The sequence below is a fragment of the Dipteris shenzhenensis genome, chromosome 30 (assembly GCF_047967505.1).
Source record: "Dipteris shenzhenensis isolate YYH24624 ecotype China chromosome 30, Dip_SZ_1.0, whole genome shotgun sequence".
Lineage (NCBI taxonomy): Eukaryota > Viridiplantae > Streptophyta > Polypodiopsida > Gleicheniales > Dipteridaceae > Dipteris > Dipteris shenzhenensis.
In genome coordinates, this window is record NC_141625.1 from 39,691,449 (window position 1) to 39,711,063 (window position 19,615).

At 43.7% G+C, this 19,615-nt stretch overlaps 1 protein-coding gene across 1 annotated transcript in view; it reads left to right on the plus strand.

Moving 5' to 3' along the window:
- MIRO1 (MIRO-related GTP-ase 1) overlaps nt 1-19,615 on the plus strand; it is a 68,651-nt gene that overhangs the window by 43,570 nt on the left and 5,466 nt on the right. Inside the window, exons 9-14 of the mRNA XM_087401373.1 lie at nt 627-708; nt 1,387-1,598; nt 14,523-14,592; nt 14,771-14,883; nt 16,379-16,529; nt 18,107-18,293. Of these exons, the coding sequence (XP_087257499.1) occupies nt 627-708; nt 1,387-1,598; nt 14,523-14,592; nt 14,771-14,883; nt 16,379-16,529; nt 18,107-18,293 (815 nt within the window). The remainder of the gene's footprint in view (nt 1-626; nt 709-1,386; nt 1,599-14,522; nt 14,593-14,770; nt 14,884-16,378; nt 16,530-18,106; nt 18,294-19,615) is intronic.

The window sequence follows — 19,615 nt, forward strand, 5'->3', positions numbered from 1 at the left end:
CTGGTAGTCCTCATAAATCTTTAGAAGTCATCACACATGAGCCACATGCGGGGAAACTTGCACATATGGTTTTGACCTGGGAGGGAGGACCCACCATATCAGTTTCTAATAACCATCATACTAGCCGCGGTTGGTGCACCTATAATGTTTGCTAATCTTGGTAGACTGTCCTTTGTGTATGGAAAAGGAATCTCGGTGGACTCTGCTTTGTGTATGGAAAGGATGGGTGTTGGGGGGAGGGTGAAAGTATGGGGACGGAATACTGGCCCTAGGAGTGGTGCTTGGGAATCACATGCAGGGGAAGGACTCAGAGAGGTGTTCAGAGAGCGCACACGAGGGTGCGCTAGAGGCAGCTTTTTGACAACTATGCAGCATTTGGATGGAGGGGGGGAGTGTTCTTAAAGCTTGTGAATCTTCACAAATTTATCATGAGGAGAATGAAATGCGTCTGTAATATCAGGAGTGCGAAAATCAGTGGAATGAAGTCTTAGGAGGGTAGTGAATGATTTTTGTACATTTGCTCAGGCTGCGACATCAAGTGCTTTTAATGAACATAGATACTGTGATTGGATTGCAAATTGTAGTAATTGCTTTTATTGATGGTGGCCTATTTCATGATTTTGCAGCCCCTGGGAGGATAATGAATATGTAGATAGTGCAGAAAGGAATGCTATGGGTGCTCTTACTCTCAATGGATTTTTATCCCAGGTTCGTTTATTGGAATATTTCGCCTTTTATGCTTGGAAGCATTTCCTTTGTCTACGTGGATTGAAGATGAGGGGTGGGAGGTATGTTTTATTGGTCACTGCTTTTTTGGGGTGCTTGATGTTGAAGATTTTGGTACTTTCACTTCTTGTTTATATATAGTGTATGTATTCTATCTATATCGTTCTCAGGACTATACATTCCTAGGGATGCTGTTGGTTCAGGCCTGTGAGCAAGTACCATTCATTCAAGTTATACTTGTATTTTGGTGCTGATGATTATATGAATTTGAAAGGATGTAGGTATGCAATATGTATTTATATTGCTTATCTAAAAAGCTTTGTGAATGTTTTTTTTGTGAAATCAAACAACCCACCCCCCTTGCCCCTGTTCCTCCCTTTTCCTTTCCCCTTCTCTTGTTTTATGGAGTTTGGAATGTTAAATTTATTGTTGTTGATGTAAGCGTTTTCAAGGCTTTGTTTACGTTACAGCATTCTGGACATACACGATGTCTTCATAGCCGGATTCTAGCTTTTATCTGGAAAAGGCAGAAATTTTGGTGTTTCTAAGGTTTTAGCAGTTTGTTGTGGTTCTGGATGGAAGTTTCTTTCTTGTCCTGTTGCTTGACAATGCTGCATTATACAAGTTCAGAATCATTGTTTTTTGTTTTTTGGTTGGCAGATGGCTCTTTTGACGTTGCTGGATTCAGTCAAGAGTCTTGCCCATCTGATTTACCTGGGATTCCCTGGGGATCCTGCTTCTGCTTTTCAAATCACCCGCCGGCGGCGATTAGATCGTAAACGGCAGCGGTCACAACGCTCAGTACTACAGTGTTTTGTTTTTGGACCGTCAAGAGCTGGAAAAACTGCTCTTCTGCATTCATTGGTTGGAAGGTGATTCTTTTCCCATGTATAATGTTGTAAGGCTCTCTGGAGTTGAATGCATTTGGAGGAATGCACATGTTTTGAGAAATTTGTGGCTCCTCCTTTGAAAGTCTACAGTTGTTCGCACATTGTAGGGTTCATTTTGAGCCTCCTAAATATGAAGTACTCTAGCTGTTTTCTGTGTCTATGTTTTGAGAAAGGTTTTTAACAATCGGTAGACTGAGAATATCAATGCATTTTACTTTGTTTTTACGTATCTTAAAATTGTTATTGCAGAACTAACTTTTGTTGTGCAATGGTATATCTCATGCTGATTAAAAATATTTTTAATCACTCATGCTTGAACAAACCGCTCTATTATTAATATGACCCCTGTTTTATTGCATGGTATGATGAAGCAGTATCGTTAATGCATGAGCATGGCAGGTTTTTAATTGTCATTTGTGGCCGTTTCTGGCCTTTGCATTGATAAACTTGAAGGCAGTGCTTAGGATTGGACCAATGGCAAGAAATTAGTGTTTTAGATTAAGTGGCATGGTGCTTACTTTTGTTTATGTGCATGATGTAGCAGACAAAGCCAAGAATGTAGCTTCAGAGTCCTGCCTATAAATGCATCTCGTGTGAGCATGCGTAGATATGTGAGATATGCAGTCCTAAGAAAAGGATATGTAGCTACAACATCAGATCTCATTATATGACAAGAAAGCAGGATAATCAAGATCCTGTGCATGCAAGGCAGTCGAAAAAAGATTGCTATAGAGATGTCCGTACGAAGCAATACTTAGCCAGGGACGGATCACCAAAGACCCTATGGTTCCGGTTCCTCCATAGAGTCCATAGTGTTCAATAATGAACCCGAAAATAAAAGATCATACGCCTTCCTGATAGGATGAACCTCAAACAGCCAGAAAAGCAAGCAGTAGGGAAATGGGCCTGAAGGGGCTACTGTAGCAAAAGCAAGAAGTCAAGAGAATCAGGGCAACTCCAAAATAGATGAGGCATAGACTCCAGCAAGGACAGACATCAGTGAGAAGGAGGAGGGGCAATATGTCGGTTAGCCCAATTTTTTCCAAATGGAAGAACCCCAAGTAGAACTCAACATAAGAAAATCTGCTGACGAAGGGGAACTTTGCAAGCCCAAATTTGCTGCAACCTTTTCCTCCACCATCGAGAAGCACGTGCCATGGACTAGATGTGATTTGCATGATCAGATGTCCAAGGAGGAGGCAACAAAACTTATACAACCATGCAACCGTGACATCAGCTAAGAGCAACGAACAACAATCAGAATCATCTGAGTGAAGAGCCTAATCTTTGAGGCAGTCCATAATCTCAAGACGAGGCACTGGCTGTCACGGGGGCGTGAAATTCTAAGTACTTTAATGTACTACAAGACCGTGACAACTTTGGTTTTAAAAGTCCAAGCGTGGGCTTAATAATGTGTAATTAAACGCGGCATGGTGCCTAGCACATAAGCGTAATTAATCCCTAGGCCCAAAGGCATTCCAAGGAATTAAAAGAGTGGTTGTTGGGAAATGATGATGTGGCATTTTTAATGGGCCCCCTAGAGGGCCATGTACCTTCAGTGGCCCCCCTAGAGTTCGAGGTGGCTCTAGTGCCTTCTACATGCTCCTTTGCCATTCCTGGACCTTCCCGGGCCTTCTAAACTTCACATGTGTGGTTTTCTCTCTCTTCTCCTCCCTTTGTTGAGATTTTGGACTGGTTTTTCAGCCTTCTTCAGTTGAATTCCGTTTTTCTTCATAACTCCTCACCCGTTTGGATTCCTCGACTTCCGTTTGGCCCGATGGCTTCCCCTCTGCCTCCCGTTCGTAGTGATATGCTTTTCCCTCCGTGCGTTTGGTAGAACGGGCAGAGCTGAGCACTTCTTTTGCTGGTCGAATTTGCAAAAGTGGCTTTTTCTGGACCTTTTTTCTTCTACCGCCTCTTGGGCCTCTCCTCTTGCAAAGCTACAGCTTTCTGTTGAATTTTGAGTGGTTCGACGCGTTGGTTGACTGGTTTTTCTCAGTTTTGGAGGACTTTCTGGCGATGAAACTTCTCCAAAACCTTCTCAATGCATTCCTCTCTGAAGCACGCTTCTTTTGAGCCCAAGAACTCCCACTTCTTCGCGACAGAAGTGTTTCTTTTCGCATTTTTCATGGAATTCTTGCTGGTCGGCTCTTGTAAATGCTCTTTCTTCGTGCCTTTGCACTCCTCTTTGGCTGAGAATGCAATTGGGCATTGGCTACTATGTCCTCTTGGCGATTGAGGACTTGGTTCGAGTCTTCAGGGCTTGGTGAGTTGTGATTTTGCTACTGCAATTTCTTTTTGCCATAAGCTATTGGTTGGCCTCGTGTGCCACCTCTTTCTTGGCTCACAGGTGCCCAGGCAGTGCTATATGAGTCATTCTTTGGTTGGGTACTTTGCTGATTTTATTTTGGAGCTTTGAAAAGCTTTGTGAATGCCATCTGGAAACCACTCAAAGAGAGTGCAACTGGGGTGCAGTGTGATTGCATCTGGACAGCCAATGGAATTGCACTCGGAAAAGAGAATGCCTTTGGGTTGAGCCTACGGGTTAAGTGTACTTATGTGATGGTGTTCTATGTTTGAAAGCCTTGCGAAGGCTTAGTGAATTGGGGCTGCGTGCTCAGTTGCAGGAAAGGTCTCCCAGATGCAACTTGTAATTATTTCACTGTGAAATATAAAGAAATACCGAAAGGGGTGCCACGGTGTTTGGGGCCAATCGGGTGCACTTGTCTATGTCTGTTGAGCAGGGGCATTCTAGCCTCCATCCCTTTTTCAGTGGTTTTGTTTGTGAACAAATGGGTAAATGCCAAATGGTGATCATGCAATGGTTAATGGTTGTGATATATGCTTTGTGAGCTGTAAATAAGTGCTGAAGTGATTAAAGGTTTAGTTCCACTGCCCTCTGAGTGATTAGAGGCCAGTTTCACTGGCTGAAAGTCAGGAAGCATCTGGGACATATAATGCCAAAAAGGTCTATAATGCTGTCCTAAGCCATACTATTTGACTGTTGCAGGAAAAGATAACACCATGTCAGCATTATCAAGTCACAAGGCATATGCCCTTGGACCAAATAAACTAAGAGCGACTGGGCTCCTGCAGTGCCAACGAATGTGCAAACACCTTTGACCAATGAAAGCATTCAGCACTTGAAGATTTGCCAACAAGAGAAGCCCTGCCATTCCGTTCAAGATGAGAGAGTGTGTGCTTCCAGTCAGAAAACAAGTGAGAGTTAAAAGGGCATCTCTTAATGCTGCCATCAAAGTGACCCAGGAGAAAATCCCATCGGGGTAATCTGCCAATGACCAAATGCTGGAGAGGAAAAATGCAAAAGCAAATGTCACATCATGTACACCCATGGCTGATCACCTTGCATGAAGTGAAGCATCATTTCCCTTGGCATATGGATGTTTAGAATATTCAATCTCCATGTTTAAGGATGTTTAGAACATGTATATGGATTATTCAATTCCCTATGCATCTTCACACGAGTGTGCATGCATCCACCCACCCACAGCTAGTGTCAACTATCAGAGCAGAAACCAAATCTTGTTATGATTTCAAAAAAATTGATTCTTGGAAAACTAGTCCAGGATTAGCACCATTAAGTGCATTTAAAGATATAAACCATTGTAAAGAATTGTATGAAATTAGAAAAGGACACTTTAAACACACAACATGGGATTCAGAAGTAACACATGAGTGTGGCCTCTAGAATAAATTAAGCCAAGAGTAATCTAGTCTAGGGTTAGCCATTAGGCGCACTCTCATAGTATCCATGTACAAACATTGGGTATGATACTTTGACTTTGGGATAGTTTCTACCATATTAGTAGACACACAAATTGCACCTTGCATAGTTTGCGTCCATATTGGGCTTGCTGATATTGCGATAAATTCTTTCTATTTTAAGTGGTGCGTTAGCCCCTATCAGCTAGACAGTCTTTTTTTTGCTTAAATGCTTGTCTGGGAGAGACTAAATTGAAATCGTAGTCTTCACAAGCAATTGTAACTTGAATGGAGAGAATGTGGACTATTTTTGATTAGCCTTCTCCTTTAGTGTTAGCCTTTCTATTGTTGAGTTTGCCTCAAGAGTGCTGATAGAAATTCAGTATGAAGACCTTTGGATAAATGGATGCTAACGTATGTGTGGGTGTGTGGATTTGTATGTGGGAGAGCACATGTTTCTACTATGGTCTACACCCTCTGTTGGGCACTGATGACATTAGTGGGGATGTCATTGTAGCTAGTGCCTGCTATGCGTGATGGAGTTCATGGTTTTTAACCTTGTGAGTGACTACCATGAGATTTAACCTACACAATAGGTTGTGTTCTTAGAGTATGAGTTTGGGCATGTTTCTATATTCATCTTGTTTATCTTATGTGGCGTGTTCTCCTATTAAGTAAATTGTTTTAAGCCTTTTTTAATAAAAAGGTGCTCGTTTAGGAGAGACTAAAATGAAATGTTGTAGTCTTCACAAGCAGTTGGAGCTTGAATGAAGAGAATGTCGACTATTTCTTATTAGACTTTTCCTTTAGTGCTAGCCTTTGTCACTATTGAATTTGCCCTTCACCTCTTGGAGTGTTGACAGAAACTCAGTACGAAGACCTTTGTCTAAATAGATGCTGAAGTATGTGTGCGTGTGTGGACTTGTTGTATGAGAGCATATGTTTATACTATGGTCTACACTCACTGTTGGGTGCGATGACGTCAGTGGGGATGTCATAGTAGCTATGTAGCCATCCGGATCCTACTGGAGTCCCTCTCATACAGTGCCATGACTACCCAAGTGATCCCTTGAATGCACCCTAGATCCCGCAAGCGTGTGGCGAGCTTTCGGCATTGTGTCAAAAGTCTTGTCGAAATCAACAAAGAAGCGATAAACCATCAGTCTCCGTGGCCTCTTCAATGATGTCTAAGGATTTGATCTAGAGTCGCATGATCAGCAAAGAAGCTTGCCTATCCATCAGCTTTGAGTTCTTGGAGCTTTGCAAATTGGCTAACCTGTGTATCGAGCAGTGAGGCATGGATCTTAGACGTGACATGCCTAATCATATTGGTCATGTAGTGTTTCGTGCTCATGGGATGCCTTGCCTTGTGAGTGGGGGTGATGGTGAAAGTGTAAAGGGTGGTGCTTCATTGTTTGCTAAGATTGGAACCCAAATATGTTTTTCATATGCAATGTATTCAGTATGTAGTCCCTTGTGATCTTTGACTCGGCCACATAGTAGTCAAGGAGTTTTGAAATGGCAAATTCCAATATTTCAGAATTGAGTGTGGTGTCGGTTAGAGGAGAGGGGACTCCCCACTCGATAAGTCATTCAGAAGTCCTTGGAGTTGTTATTGAGAGTGTTACTAAGAACTAGATCCGGGTAGGTAGGTAGAGAAGATAGCATTTTGTTGTCCTATGGGCCATGCGTCCTAAAACCCATGCTTGGAGACTCCTAGGGTGGAAGCCACGAAGCTGGTCGCATTGTCAATGGCAGTCGTGGAGGTACATCAACGTCCACCCAGGCCTCAGGTGTAATGTCGTGTGACTGGTGTGGATAGGGTATGAAGGGGGGACTGGGTGAGTGGGATAGGGGCATAGGGGTGGAGATGACGGAAGACTGAGAATGCTATGCGGACATCTAGGAGATGGATGAGGTGAGCCTGATTGTAGAGGGAAAGGGTGGTTGGCTAAGGGGTATAGTTGACAAGAAAGTGGCGTGTTGTAAGGGGGCATAGGCGGGTAGTGTGGAACTCAGACTAGAGGGCATGTCGAGGCTGGCATCGATGCCGATGTTGATGCCAAAGCTGAAGCTGGTGATGATGATGTTGATGCTGATGCCAAGGAGGATAACGATGATGATGCTGATGATAAGGCTAGGGCTGTTGCAGCTGCAAGCTTTTGCATGGCCATACCGCCCCTCTATAGACCGTTGCGATTGTTGATGTCGTCAACATCCAACTGTCCTTTTGTCGGTGGTTTAAGTTGCTGTTTTTTGGCTTCTCTTCTTTCTTTTCTCCTCTCTCTCCTTTTGCCATGTCGTGCTGCTGTTCTCTTTTAAAATTGCAGTTCCCCCTGAGTTACGAGGGGGAGAGGGGTTCGTTGCCCTGCCTCCCCCATCATTTCTGTAGGGGGTACACCGGCGGTGGAATTGTTGAACTAAAAAGGGCTGAACAAGTGGCCTCTTAGGGGCAGAATGACCAGAGGGGGGACTTGGGAATGATGCAGGGAATAGAGGCTAGAATGGCCCAGGGCCCGGGGGGGGGGAGGGGCGAGGGGTGGGAATGGCCAGGGGTGTTCAAAGAAGGCAGAATGGCCAGATGGAGGTGGCTGGGAAAAGGGGAGGGGCTGCAAAAAGAGTAGATTGGCCAGGGGGGGAGGGGAGGGGATAGTACAAGGAGTTGGGAAGGGGGTGTAGGGGATGGTGGGGCTGGCGGGAAGGGAGGCGAGGAGAGGTCGGAAGGGAGGTGCAGGGGGCAGGGAGAGCTGGAAGGAAGGTGAGGTTAGAAGGGAGGTGCAGGGAGCAGGAAAGGGGCTGGAAGATAGGCGCAGAGAGCAGAAAAGCCAGGGGTGGGAATGGCCAGGGGTGTTCAAAGAAGGCAGAATGGCCACATGGAGGTGGCTGGGAAAAGGGGAGGGGCTGCAAAAAGAGTAGATTGGCCAGGGGGGGAGGGGAGGGGATAGTACAAGGAGTTGGGAAGGGGGTGTAGGGGATGGTGGGGCTGGCGGGAAGGGAGGCGAGGAGAGGTCGGAAGGGAGGTGCAGGGGGCAGGGAGAGCTGGAAGGAAGGTGAGGTTAGAAGGGAGGTGCAGGGAGCAGGAAAGGGGCTGGAAGATAGGCACAGAGAGCAGAAAAGCTCGCAGCGACAGCTGGAAGGGAAGCGGGGAGAGGTGAAAGGGAGGTGCGGCTGGTTGGAAGGGAGGCGGGAAGACATTGAGAGAGAGAGAGAGAGAGAGAGAGAGAGAGAGAGAGAGTTTATTAAAGTCTTCTAAAGACCGATGTGTCTATGAGATTGTGAAAAACTTGGTACAAACGAGCTGTGGTGGTGGAGCTACTAAATGAGCATCCACACCAATGCAAAATGCAAAAAATGCAGAATGGTGGTACTAAGTCCTAAGTACAACATAGTCATGTTGGTGGTCGACTATATATCAATCTCATCATCATCATCATCATCATCATCATCATCAAGACATCAGGGGGGATGAGGCAATGGGGGCTTGAAATCGTCGATGAGTGCCGTCGGCCACTCACAGGTGCAGCCCTGGCACGTGTCCTGGTTGTAGATCTGTGTCTAACCAAGACTACCGTGATCCTTATCGGTCCGGCCCCGACTGTAAATAGGGAGTGGATGCCCCCTAGTGTGATCTGTGTGTCAACCCTCAGTCTAAGCTGTTGGGTCATTGGCTTCGGGTCACAGTCATGTCGAGGCCTCGTCTCGCGAGGTCCATGTGATTTGGCTGAAAAAACTCCGTGATAGAGCTCTGAGAGGGATCAGCCAAGGAAAAAGTTTGCTCTTGTCTTCGTGCTCGAAGTATCCTCTCGCGGTGTCTGAGTACCTCATGAATGAAACTTGCCAAACATCGCTGGTCTGGGTAGGAGAGGAATTGGGCCATCTCTGAAGAGGTAGTAGAAACGCCCTCGGATCTCATAGTAGTAAACATGACACTTGAAGATGAAGTGCTCCTCTGTCTCAACCTCTTGCTTGTCACATAATGTGCATATGCGCCTTGGGTAGTCGCTTTGCTCTACCGCTCTCGATACGAAGTCTATATGAAGAGACCCGGAACTGCCAAATAGAGATCCTCAATGAGTGGGGTAAGTAGATTTGTGTCTATCCTTAACGTCAACTGGAGACCTCACGGGTCTATGGGACAAAATGCACACCAAAAACATCCACATCAGTTAGAGATTGAGAGTCTATGGGGGAGTACAACAGCTCAGCCCCAAATTATTATAGCATAACTACATTCGGTAGAGAGAGAGAGAGAGAGAGAGAGAGAGAGAGAGAGAGAGAGAGAGAGTTTTTTACTTCGTACGAACAATCCCAAGACGCACACAGTAGGCGTATCCGAAGTCGACCACAAGGATCGAACACACACACACAACGACATGAACCAGAGCCTCAACCACCAAGACCCACGCGGGTTTTACAAAACTTGATGTGAGAGAGAGAGAGAGAGAGAGAGAGAGAGAGAGAGAGAGAGGCGTATTAACATCTACAGGAGGCCTCGCGGGCCTATGAGACAAAGTACAAAACCAAAAGTAACTCGTGCAAGCCGCTATGGGCTGAAGCAAAGGGCTCTCTAAGGCCCTTGCTGTAAGCTGAAGTGCTAAACTAGTGAGCAAAATAGCAGAGTAGCAAAATGGCAAAATAGTATCATGTGGAGAAAGAGAGAGAGAGAGAGAGAGAGAGAAAGAGAGACACGGAGGAGGAGGAGGAGGAATTATATTAACGTCTTTAGAAGCCCTCACGGAAGTCCTCACAGGACTATGAGACAAAGTACATACCAAAAAAAGTGTAGCTACTACATCTCCAAAACTCAGAGAATCGAGGAGTGCACATGGCATCTCAGCTTGAGATTATTTAGTACACATCTAGGTTCTAGTCTTATATCAAAAGTGGCCTGCATTACATCAGTTTAAGACGGAGGATCTTTAGGTTTAGATTTGAAGTCTCTAATTAGAGCCATTCCATCACGGTAGACTTCCCATTTTCATGCTTTGTGTGCATCCTTCACTTTAGTTAGTTCAGCATTCCTTTGTTTGAGCTGAGTTGGGGTGAGCTCTTCAGATATCCATACTCGTGAATCTTTCAGCTTGTTTGTCTGTTGGAGTATCTTAACTTGTGCTTCCCTCTCATTGAAGTAAACTTGCACTTGTGTCCCCTTTTGGGAGATACAACTGATGTCATTTTCATCCCATTCTATTTGTGGTATCACCTTCTTGGGGCATGTAAATTTCTCTTCCTCTGTGTGTCCCTCCTCATCATCAAGACACCCAAGACTATCCTTTGGTAGTCCTCCAATGTGCAATATTTTCTTGTTATGTACTATGGCTTCCTGTGCTTTTACTTCTGCATAGAGATCTGTTTTTATTGATTTTGCTGTTGGCCACATTGGCAATTTCTTTCCCGTTGCAAACTTTGATGTGCCCTTTTGCTGAAGCTAATCCCCAAGCTAAGACAAGGGCTCAGCTCAGCCCGGGGTGAAGGAAAGGATTGTACGGAGAGGTACTATGGGGAGAGTATGACGGAGGTACGGCTAATGGAGAGGCAAGTACGATGGGACTATACAAGACTGTATGATAGGTACGGCGGGATTGTTCGGGATATATGATGGGAGTGTACGGAGAGACTAACGGCGGGACTGTACGGAGAGGCTGGACTGAACGGTAGATGCGGCGGGGGGAGAGAGAGAGAGAGAGAGAGAGAGAGAGAGAGAGAGAGAGTGAGACTGACTGACTGACGTTGACAGAAGCCCTCGCAGGGCTATGCGACCAAACAAACACACATCCAAAAGGGAGCTTACAATATCTGGATATGACCAGAAATTAGAGGAGTGCCCATGGCAACTCAGCTCTAAGTTATTATAGCAGCCTATTCCTAGATTTTTTTAAAGAAAAAACTATAGAAAAGTGGTCTTTAGGTTTGGATCTAAAATCCCTGATTAGTGCTACTCCATCTCAGTAGACAGCCCATTTTCCAGCTTTGCGTGCATCTTTCACTTTAGCTAGTTCTGTGTTCCGTTGCTTGAGCTGAGCTGAAGTAAGCTCCTGATATCCAACTCGAGTACCCTTCAGCTTATTTGTCTGTTGGAGAATCTTTGTTTGTCGTGCCCTCATTAAAATGTACTTGAAGTTGTTTTCCCTTGCGAGTGACACTGTTGATGTCTTTGGTATTCCATTCAACTTGTGGTATAGCTTTATTGAGACAAGTGGTGCCCTCTTCTTCATCAAAAAAGTATTCCTCTTCTTCGAGACAGCCAAGGCAGTCCTCTGGCAAACCCCCAATGCGTAGTGTTTTCCTATTGCTCACTATAGCTTCCTGTTCTTTTACCTTGGCATAAAGATCTGCTTTGTCAAGCTTGGTGCTAGCCATAGTGATAATTTCCTGCTTGGCTTAGCTAACTTCACTGGTGATCATCTCTTTGACTGTGGAGACAAGTGCAGGTGCGGGTGGAGATGTGCTGCATTTTTGTATGACTTCTGAAATGATGTCTTGTTTCCCATTTTGCTCCATCTCCTTCACTTTCGTAGTTAGAGCTACGATCATTAGTCGGAGCTCCTTGACTTCCTGGTGTAAGAAATATATCTTTTCCTGGGGGTCAGAGGCAATCCTCCTCTTATAGTGCAATGCATGGGGGTTGGGTGTCGATGCTGAGGCTGCTACATCAGAATAAGAAAGCCTCTTCAGGGTTTCCATGGCCTTGATGAGTTTAAGGCCCTTTGCTAATACTAACCACCAGGGCTGAGCCAAGGGCTCAGCTCAGCTTGGGGTGGTGAAAAAGTAAGAAGCGGCTGAAGGCTGAGGCTGACAGGAGAGACGTGAGAGAGAGGGAGGCAGCTGAGGCTGAGGCGCGCGAGAGAGAAGTAGAAGTAGTAGAAGTAGAAGTAGAAGTAGAAGAAGTAGAAGTAGAAGTAGAAGTAGAAGTAGAAGAAGTAGAAGTAGAAGAAGTAGAAGTAGAAGTAGAAGTAGAAGAAGTAGAAGTAGAAGTAGAAGAAGTAGAAGTAGTAGAAGTAGAAGTAGAAGTGGAAGTGGAAGTGGAAGTGGAAGTGGAAGTGGAAGTGGAAGTGGAAGTGGAAGTGGAAGTGGAAGTGGAAGTGGAAGTAGAAGTCGAAGTCGAAGTAGAAGTAGAAGTAGTAGAAGTAGAAGTAGAAGTAGAAGTAGTAGAAGTAGAAGTAGAAGTAGTAGTAGAAGTAGAAGTAGAAGTAGAAGTAGAAGTAGAAGTAGAAGTAGAAGTAGAAGTAGAAGTAGAAGTAGAAGTAGAAGTAGAAGTAGAAGTAGTAGAAGTAGAAGAAGTAGAAGTAGAAGAAGTAGAAGTAGAAGAAGTAGAAGTAGAAGAAGTAGAAGTAGAAGAAGTAGAAGTAGAAGTAGAAGTAGAAGTAGAAGTAGAAGTAGAAGTAGAAGTAGAAGTAGAAGTAGAAGTAGAAGTAGAAGTAGAAGTAGAAGTAGAAGTAGAAGTAGAAGTAGAAGTAGAAGTAGAAGTAGAAGTAGAAGTAGAAGTAGAAGTAGAAGTAGAAGTAGAAGTAGAAGTAGAAGTAGAAGTAGAAGTAGAAGTAGAAGTAGAAGTAGAAGTAGAAGTAGAAGTAGAAGTAGAAGTAGAAGTAGAAGTAGAAGTAGAAGTAGAAGTAGAAGTAGAAGTAGAAGTAGAAGTAGAAGTAGAAGTAGAAGTAGAAGTAGAAGTAGAAGTAGAAGTAGAAGTTATTAGCGTCCTCGGGGGGCCAAAAATGACCCATGGGACCCGTCTCGATACAATGTAAAAAGAGTCTCCTCAAGGAGAGGGGTCAGGAGTCTATGAGTTCCTGACAACAGGTAAAAAGACGAGCGACAAAAGATCCCAATGCTGTCGGGGAGGCAGTGGAGAGAACTGATGTCAACTGAGCGGAGTCCCACAGAGAGAGAGAGAGAGAGAGAGAGAGAGAGAGAGAGAGAGACTTTGTCTTCTAAAGGCCATTCTAGATTTCTTGAAGTACGTGAAAACATTAGGTTAAAAGATCTTCAATTGTGTAGGCATTGGCAGAAGCCCTACAATGCATGGAAAGCTAGCCATTCTTAGTTGCCCTTGTTGTACTAGTAAAAAGCTCACTTCTTTCGTTGATGGTTCTTTAGGACACTTAAATTTTGACTTTCTTGAGCATTGAGAGAAAGGAGGTACAAAGTCTTTTTTCTTCTCTTTCATTTTCTCTTTTATTTTTTGTGTAGTTTTTTGATCTTTAGAACAACAAAAAATCTAAATTTGTATGATTGGACTTATTCTAGTCTTACAAGTGTGTGTGTGTGTGTGTGTGTATATATATATATATATATATAGAGAGAGAGAGAGAGAGAGAGAGAGAGAGAGAGAATAATATTTATGACCTAGCCTATAGTAGAGTGTTGGTTATTTCTAGAAGTAAGTGTTTTTACTTGTATGGGTTTTAAGCTTCTCTATCTTTTAGCCCCTCGATCAACATTTTATCTAGTGAATGTATCTTGGTTGATGCGACAATGGTGTAGGGGCCTTGGAATTACTTAGATGCGTCGATTACTCACTATTGTCATCCCCTTTGCTCAATGGCATGGACATAGGTAAACCCACTTATATGAATTTGTTAAATTGGAACCTAGAAAAACTTTGCTAGGCCTAAGAAATGAATAACCCACTTAGCTAATCACTAGTATGACTTTAGGTCAAAGCTAACTCAGTCGTATGGTCCATAAAGGACTAGTGTGGCTCTTGTGAGAAGGATAAAGACCATAGTTTATGGTCTTTGTATTTTTTAAATCATGATGGGATTGGATATCCCTTTTCACCTAAGCTATAGCAAGCAAATGACATGACTGGTAGTAGTTACTATATCTAGCTGACGCGTACTAGTCATTGCCACTCCCAACACTCTCTTGAAACTGCCTGATATAGGGGGATGAGGGATCATAAGCGAATGAGAGTTGGGTAATTGGAGGACAGAGTGGCAAAGCTGTGGCCAAATCTCGTGACCATCTATGGAAAGAAAACAGGCCGTCACACGTGCTCCCTTATTTAGGTCAAGGTTTTGAGCATGACAAGTCAGAGTGGCAAAGGAATCAAGATTACTGATTCCCTATAATGGCTCATTCTCTTGCCTTGGTAATCCTCCTCTACTTGTGACTAAATAAGCAAATGAGTGTTGTAGCTTATGAAGTTTCCCTCCTTTTACTGGATCTTTCTGTGGAATGGTACAGGCCATATGTGGATACATACACTCATACGGAAGAAGAACAATATGCTGCCAACGTTGTTGAACAAATAGGGGTAAGCGTGCATAAGATAATGATTTAATGCCTCATGGAGACCCTGGTTAAAATGTTTTTTTGGGGAGGGTTTTCCATCTTGCTTGAACACTGGACCTCTGTTCTATCACAACGCAGTCTTCTTGTTTTCTATGATTGATTGATCTGAAATACTAATGTTCTGACATTTAGTGGTTCAGGGCTCAAGGAAGACCCTTATTTTGCGAGAGATTCCAAAGGATTATGTACCAAAACTTTTAGAAAAGAAAGATGCCTTGGCTTCTTGTGATGTGGCTGCCTTTGTTTATGACAGGTGCGTTGTCAATACTTGTTAGTGAAGGCACTATGTGGATGCTTTACTGCTTTCTATGCTAGATCTGGTGTGGACATATAATATGGTGTTGTGAGATTCTGATTGGTGGCTCTGATGGGTCTAATAGTTGCACATGTGCCTTCTTTATGAGTGTTGAGAGTGAATGACTTGTGTGCATAGCTAGTGTATTGGGAGCCATTACTGCTGCTCATCTGGTTTTACTTAGTATGTTTATCCTGCCTACTGAATATCTGCAAGGAGAGGGAAGTAGCTAAATCACCTTCAAGACGTATCATGTTTTACATACGTTCTTTGTGATCTTACAATGCTCCTTATATTGGATTTGAGTATCAGCCAAGCGCTTGTATGGTCTGGCCTTTTGGGAAGGGACTTTAGTCAGATGAAACATCCTAATCACTCATATCGCCAGTAACACCTCTGAAGCTATCAACTCTAGTGTCTTGATTCTGGCCTAAGTTTTATTTGCCAAGCTCATAGCAGTTAGGACTTTTTCAAGCAAGTCGCACATTTATTGTGATTGTATGGTTGAACACCCTGTTTGTTCCCTCCCAACCTTTTTTGTGGCCTAAGAAGGATTTCTCTTTATGGGATCGTTCAAGCTTAGGTGTTTCCATATATGGATTAAGCAGGTCACACATTGTAGAGACCATGAGATGCCTTTGCTTATTTGATTTCCAGGCTATATGATTAGTGGTATACTTGAACACCCTCTTCATTCGCTTCAAACCTTTTTTGTGCCATTCGAACAGAACACTTTTTTGTCTGCTATGAGATCCTTCAAGCTTAGTTTAATTCATAATGTTGACTATGGTCTGGAATCAGTGATTGCTACGGATATTTGCTGTATCTTTGTTTGTGTTTGTTGCCTCTGTGCTCCTCTCTTATTGACTATCCTGTAGTTCCCCTATTGTCATGTCTCTAAGGTGATCCTAATCTCGTCTTCTTTGATATTAGAAACATGCTTAGCACCCATCCATTCTACTCTCTTGGCAATACCCTTTTTTTTTGCTCACAATGTGTTTCCTGCCCAGCAACACATGCAGAGCTGAATTCGAGTGAGTTTAGCGTATGGATTTATACCACTTGAACTTCTTATAATTCGGTTGGACTAAGCTTATCATGAATCAAGAAGACACTAAGTTTCAGTTTAAGAATCTTGGTTTAGTTCAGGTTTGCAAGCTCTATAGAGATTTGCTTTTTTTGTTTGTTTCAATGCCTGTTAACATCCATCTGGTACAGTAACAGAACCATTTTTCATTTCTGGTTCTTGAATGTCTGACCATGTGTGGAAATATTTGCTAATTGAAGGCATTGATATGGGCTTGAAAAGAAGAATTCGGCACTTGTTCATGATTGGTTATGTTGTGCGACTAGTTCATGATTGGTTATGTTGTGCTACTAATCGTCTTAAAGGTGCAATGGATGACAGAAGTGGGCTTATTCAAAATTTTGGCTCCATTCTCGTCTTTTGCAGCTCAGATGAATCGTCATGGAAACAAGCGGCTAATCTTTTGTTAGAAGTAGCGGCCCACGGTGAGAATAGTGGTTTTGAGGTACCGTGCCTACTGGTTGCAGCAAAAGACGATTTGGGTCCACATGCAGCTGCTATAACTGATTCAGCAAGGGTAAGAAAAACTTTATATATTAAACATCATCCCCCCCCCCCCCCCCCCCCCCCCCCCCCCCCTTCCCTCCTCTCTTCCTTCTTTTTCCTTTTAATAAGGAGAGTTGTGCGTCTCTCCTCTAGCTCCTCAACTTTGATCATTCCCAAAAAAAGGAAAAAGAAATAAGGGGGGGGGGGGGGGGGAAGCTTGAGCCACTTCTTCCTAGAATAGTATCAACAGAGACATCACAGAGAGGAATGTGCACATGCACGCACACACAGACAGACACACATGCACATACAAATACTGATCATAGACCACATTGAATGAGTAAAAAATGGGTTATATAATTTCAGTCCGTTGGTTTGTCCTCTTGGCACATATGTGCACTTGAGACAAGCGATTTAATATGCTTCACATCGCCCTGTAAATAATCATCTCTGCTTTAAGATCTTAATTATTTGCTGTACGATTTATCTTCTTAGTGCCTTTATTGGTTATGGATGGAGTAAGAGAAATTTAAACTTAAGATGTGAAGCGGTTGATCTTGAAGAGAATGTGCCTTCTACCCCAAGACAGACAGTAAGGGACTATTGTGAAATCCTTTGTGATGTGGACATATTTCCGTTAATCTTCTTAGTGCCTTTATTGGTTATGGATGGAGTAAGAGAAATTTAAACTTAAGGTGTGAAGCGGTTGATCTTGAAGAGAATGTGTCGTCTACCCCAAGACAGACAGTAAGGGACTATTGTGAAATCCTTTGTGATGTGGACATATTTCCGTTAATTGAATTTTGTTGAATTTGATGTGTGCAATAATGAAAGCTTTACAAAATGAGTGTAGGTGATGTGCATTTTAATGGTATGCAACGTCTAGGAATTGGAAACCTTGTTTTGGGGGCGGGGAGAAACTTTTGGAGTGTCTGCAATGCTTTGATGTTCATTAACTGTGCTTTCTTCTCTAATATGCAGCTTCTTATGTGGCTTGTTGTACAGACAACAAGTGAATTTTCATGACTAATTGCAATTACCAAAACAAAACAGACATGATGAAGTTGGGGGTTTATTGTTGCAGGCTAGAGAATGCATGTTGTTTCCAAGTATGTGGAAAGGGCTCTCGTAATGTTTCAAACCTAACTGGCAATATAACTGCGTGTTTATTTGCATGACGCGGAGATTGCATTGCTTATTTGTCAGCCTGGAGGTCTTGGCATGCCTTTGTTAGTCCATTGCTACAAATTACAGGGTTAGCTTCCTAGCAGATGTATCCTTTATTTTATCTGATTAGGCAATTTACTATGGGTTTCCGTATCTGGTGTTCTATATCAGTGCTTTGTATCTGCACCAATGTTTTTTTTGTTGTGGTTATGCATGCATAGCGCCACAATTAAAGGGCAGAATGTTGTACACTCGTCTTAGGTTTCTGATTTAACATGGGTGAGAACTCATTGTTCCTTCTTGTGAATGAGCTGTATATTTGGAAGAATACTAGTGTAAAACCATTTCCTCCATGTTGGCTATTTCTTTATTGAGCTGTTTTCTAACTTGTCTTGCTATAGTCTTGCTCATTCTTGTAGTCCCTGAGTTTTTGCTTTACAGGTTTGTCAGGATATGGGCGTCGAAGCACCAATCTCAGTGAGTACAAAGCTCCGAGATATAGGAAACATCTACCGCCGCATGGTTGATGCTGCACAACGTCCACATCTGAGCATTCCAGTCACTGAGGCCGGAAAGAACTACCAGCACTACAAGCGAATAGTGAATCGTTCGCTTGTGTTTCTTTCGGGTATGACATGTCATCACGTGATCTTCAATTTGTTTATTTCTTACCCTCAGATGTCCGTGGAGGGTGTAGATGTTCATAAATTCTTCGGAGGGTGTGGGGAATGGTTTGCGTTTAGCACAAAAGTATGAAATGTTAATGAGGCCGTAGCTTCTTTTGGACTTGTCAAATGGAGCTTTTATTGATTGGTTCCATATAGCTCAGCCACTTCTTGCAGGGCATGGGCATGGTTTTCCCACTGTTGGCGTGTCAAAGTTAGAGGCCATGTGGAATTTCGCATAACCTTCTTTGTTCGACATGAAGAGCTCCTTTTGTTGCAATTTGGGCGGCCTTTGATTTTCTCTTTTTTCTTCTTGGATTGGTCAGGTTACTTCATATAGTCCTTGCAAGGTACATTGCCCCATCTTGATGCAATAGAGATCATTGCCCACTTTGGCACCTACAGTGTTAGTGGACTTGTCCCTTAAGGAAAATTTCTTGGGTCCCTCTTTCATGGGCTCCTCGTTGACTTTGCCCTGGTAACTTAAAGTGTTAGAAATCTGCCCACCACTGCCACATGGCAGTCAGCCATTGGTTGCGTTGAGTACATGGGGTCCCACTCCCCCGCCTCCTAGCCACGCGTAGCCTGCTTCAGAAGGCCAGCGTGACTGAAGGAGGGTTCTATCCCTTTCTTAATATACACCAAGGATCCTCAAATAATCCCATGCTTATGGGATTACTCTTCTTTTATCCACGTGTCAACTGCGCATGCCAAGGCCCTTTTTAGACCCCTCAATCTCTTGTATTTTATTTATTTGTGCATGGTACCATGAGGGGGTTAGGACCATACCAAGGCCCCTTTTTTCCAACACCCCTCCTTGGGCCTAACACCTGAATATAGAACTGTCAGTCAACATGCTGCACGCCCACTCAGGGCATGAACAGCCAATCATGCGGTTGCCCACCAAGTGACCGGGCCACCAATCAACAACTGCATAGTTCACTGACGCAGGTCATCAATTCCTATGCCAGTCATCAAATGACGGACAGCACACATGCACAGCACACAAGGATCATCACTTCCCACGTGTGCAGCCGCCAGAGAATCGCCGATAGCAGCTTTCACAAACAATCACCGTTGCCATGTTAGAAATTGTTGCACGCACAGAAGACAAGAATCACCACATGTCACCGCCACAGTCCGCAGGCTAACCGCCTGCTCTGATACCACTGTGCTCACCATTGCCACATGGCAGCCAGCCATTGGTTGCGTGGAGTAGGGGGGGGTCCCACTCCCCCGCCTCGTAGCCACGCATAGCCTCCGTCAGAAGGCGGGCAGGACTGAA